The sequence below is a fragment of the Poecilia formosa genome, unplaced genomic scaffold, assembly GCF_000485575.1.
Source record: "Poecilia formosa unplaced genomic scaffold, Poecilia_formosa-5.1.2 Scaffold376, whole genome shotgun sequence".
Classification (NCBI taxonomy): domain Eukaryota; kingdom Metazoa; phylum Chordata; class Actinopteri; order Cyprinodontiformes; family Poeciliidae; genus Poecilia; species Poecilia formosa.
In genome coordinates, this window is record NW_006800315.1 from 395,344 (window position 1) to 397,468 (window position 2,125).

A 2,125-nucleotide genomic window follows, 5' to 3' on the forward strand; every position below is an offset into this window, starting at 1 on the left:
TAGCTAATTCACTGTGACCAGTGTTAGCTCACTGTGAGCAGTGTTAGCTAATTCACTGTGACCAGTGTTAGCTAATTCACTGTGACCAGTGTTAGCTCACTGTGACCAGTGTTAGCTAATTCACTGTGACCAGTGTTAGCTAATTGGCTGTGACCAGTGTTGGCTTGCTGTTGCTAGGAGGGATCCGGTGGATCACCAGCTAAGAAACAGTGGACCTGTTCTAAGCCAGACTCGTGTTCTCCACAGAGACCAGGACCAGCTGCTTTTCTCCGTCACTGCAGCAGCAGACCAGTTGTGTTCTGGCTGGATCGTGTAAGTGAGTCGGACATGTCTGAAGAGATCGTGATCAACTGCACCATCAGCCATGAAGTCCACCAGTACGTCTTCTCCTGCGTCTACATCCTGGTGCTCCTGGTGAGAGGCTCTCCACCGGCCGCGCAAAACTTCATTCATGCTGAATGCTTCAAACTGAGAGGGCGGCGGAAATGCAGCTTCCTGCCTGAAGCGGTTGCTGCGGCAGCGAGGAAGTGCTGCCGCAGTGACCAATCAGCAGAGGGTTGCTGCATCACTGTGGTTGGTTTGGAGAGTTCCTTGATTTTTATTTGAAGCCTCTAGATGTTCTGTTAGATCTGCTGTTGAAGCTGCTTCTGCCTGCTTCTGGTCCAGTCTTGCTCACACCATTTAAGGACTTCTAGAAAACTATAAAGATTATTATGGGGTGTAAAACTGTTAGGGTTTTAACTTTATGTCTGAACAAGGTCTTCAGAAAATGGACCCAGAAGTTCTGGAGAAGAACTGAACCCTTCAACCAACCAGAAACCTCTAATAGCTCAAACCTTCAGCATCACAGCAGTAGATAACTCCAAACCATTCGCTGAGTTTTTTTTGAAGTTTTCTATATTATTGGATGAAAACGCAGAAACCTAGCCTAGCCTTAGTGTTATGTGACGCATGATTAGCTGGTGTTTGTAATTGTATTTGGGGCTCAGCCAATCAGCACCAACGAAACAAAAAGGTGCTGATTGGCTGAGCCCGTAAAGCAGCAATTAGGAAGACTGTAGATGTGCTGTAGTGCTAAAACTGTCTCGCTGCACGTATTAATGCATAGTAAGGTATATTCAGTGTCTGAACTATCAAAACAAGCAGAGTTTGAAGTATTTGTGTTTTTTAGCTGTGATCCAAACTTGAAGGAGTTTCCCAAACATCAGTAGACATGAACAGAAGCTACAGCTGTAAAGAAACTGTTAGCATTAGCATACCCAGGCTCAGAGTCAGTGAGTGACAGGAAGCTGGTACCAAACACCGGCAGTCCGATATAATCCCAACACATGAAGTGAAACATTGGTGGTTGATTTCAGGTGGGTGTTCCCTCCAACCTGTACTCTCTGTACCACGCTGCGGTCCAGCTGAGGCAGAGGAACGAGCTGGGGGTCTATCTGCTCAACCTGACCGTGTCCGACCTGCTCTACCAGGCGTCTCTGCCGCTCTGGCTGCAGTACATCTTTCGGGTAATGGGTTCTGCTGAAGAGAAGACCTCTGAAGGATTTGGCAGTTTTATGTCAGCCTGGTTGTTTTCTGTTTCTTCTTTCAGAACGACGACTGGCAGCACAGAGAGTGGTTGTGTCAGCTTTGTGGTTTCCTGCTCTACGAAAACATCTACATCAGCATCGGCTTCCTGTGCTGCATCAGCATGGACCGCTACCTGGCCGTGGTCCATCCTCTCAGGTAGATCCGCTGGAACCGTTTCACACCAGCAGCTTCAAGCCACATGGAAAACCTTTCTGCCTTCCCCTCTCCAGGTTTACCTCTCTCCGCTCTATGACTGCAGCATGGATCGCCAGCGCCACCATCTGGCTTAAAGAGGTAGCAGTGGGTGTGGTTTTCTTTCGCCACAAAGAGGTGAGCAGAGACCAGACCAACCAGTCGGTGTGCTTCGAGCATTACCCCATGATGCCTTGGGAATACCCCGTCAACTACTACCGCTTCAGCGTTGGCTTCCTGTTCCCGTTGGCCATCCTGTCCGTAAGAAACCGCCGCCATCAACTGTGACCCGCTGTGACCCACTCTGACCTCCTGTAACCTTCTGTGACTTCCTGTGACCCGCTGTGACCCACTCTGACCTCCT

At 49.0% G+C, this 2,125-nt stretch overlaps 1 protein-coding gene across 1 annotated transcript in view; it reads left to right on the forward strand.

The window, feature by feature from the left end:
• gpr68 (G protein-coupled receptor 68) overlaps positions 1-2,125 on the forward strand; it is a 13,579-nt gene that overhangs the window by 3,558 nt on the left and 7,896 nt on the right. Inside the window, exons 2-5 of the mRNA XM_007575400.2 lie at positions 247-414; positions 1,359-1,508; positions 1,592-1,725; positions 1,800-2,022. Coding sequence (XP_007575462.1) covers positions 247-414; positions 1,359-1,508; positions 1,592-1,725; positions 1,800-2,022 — 675 coding nt within the window. The remainder of the gene's footprint in view (positions 1-246; positions 415-1,358; positions 1,509-1,591; positions 1,726-1,799; positions 2,023-2,125) is intronic.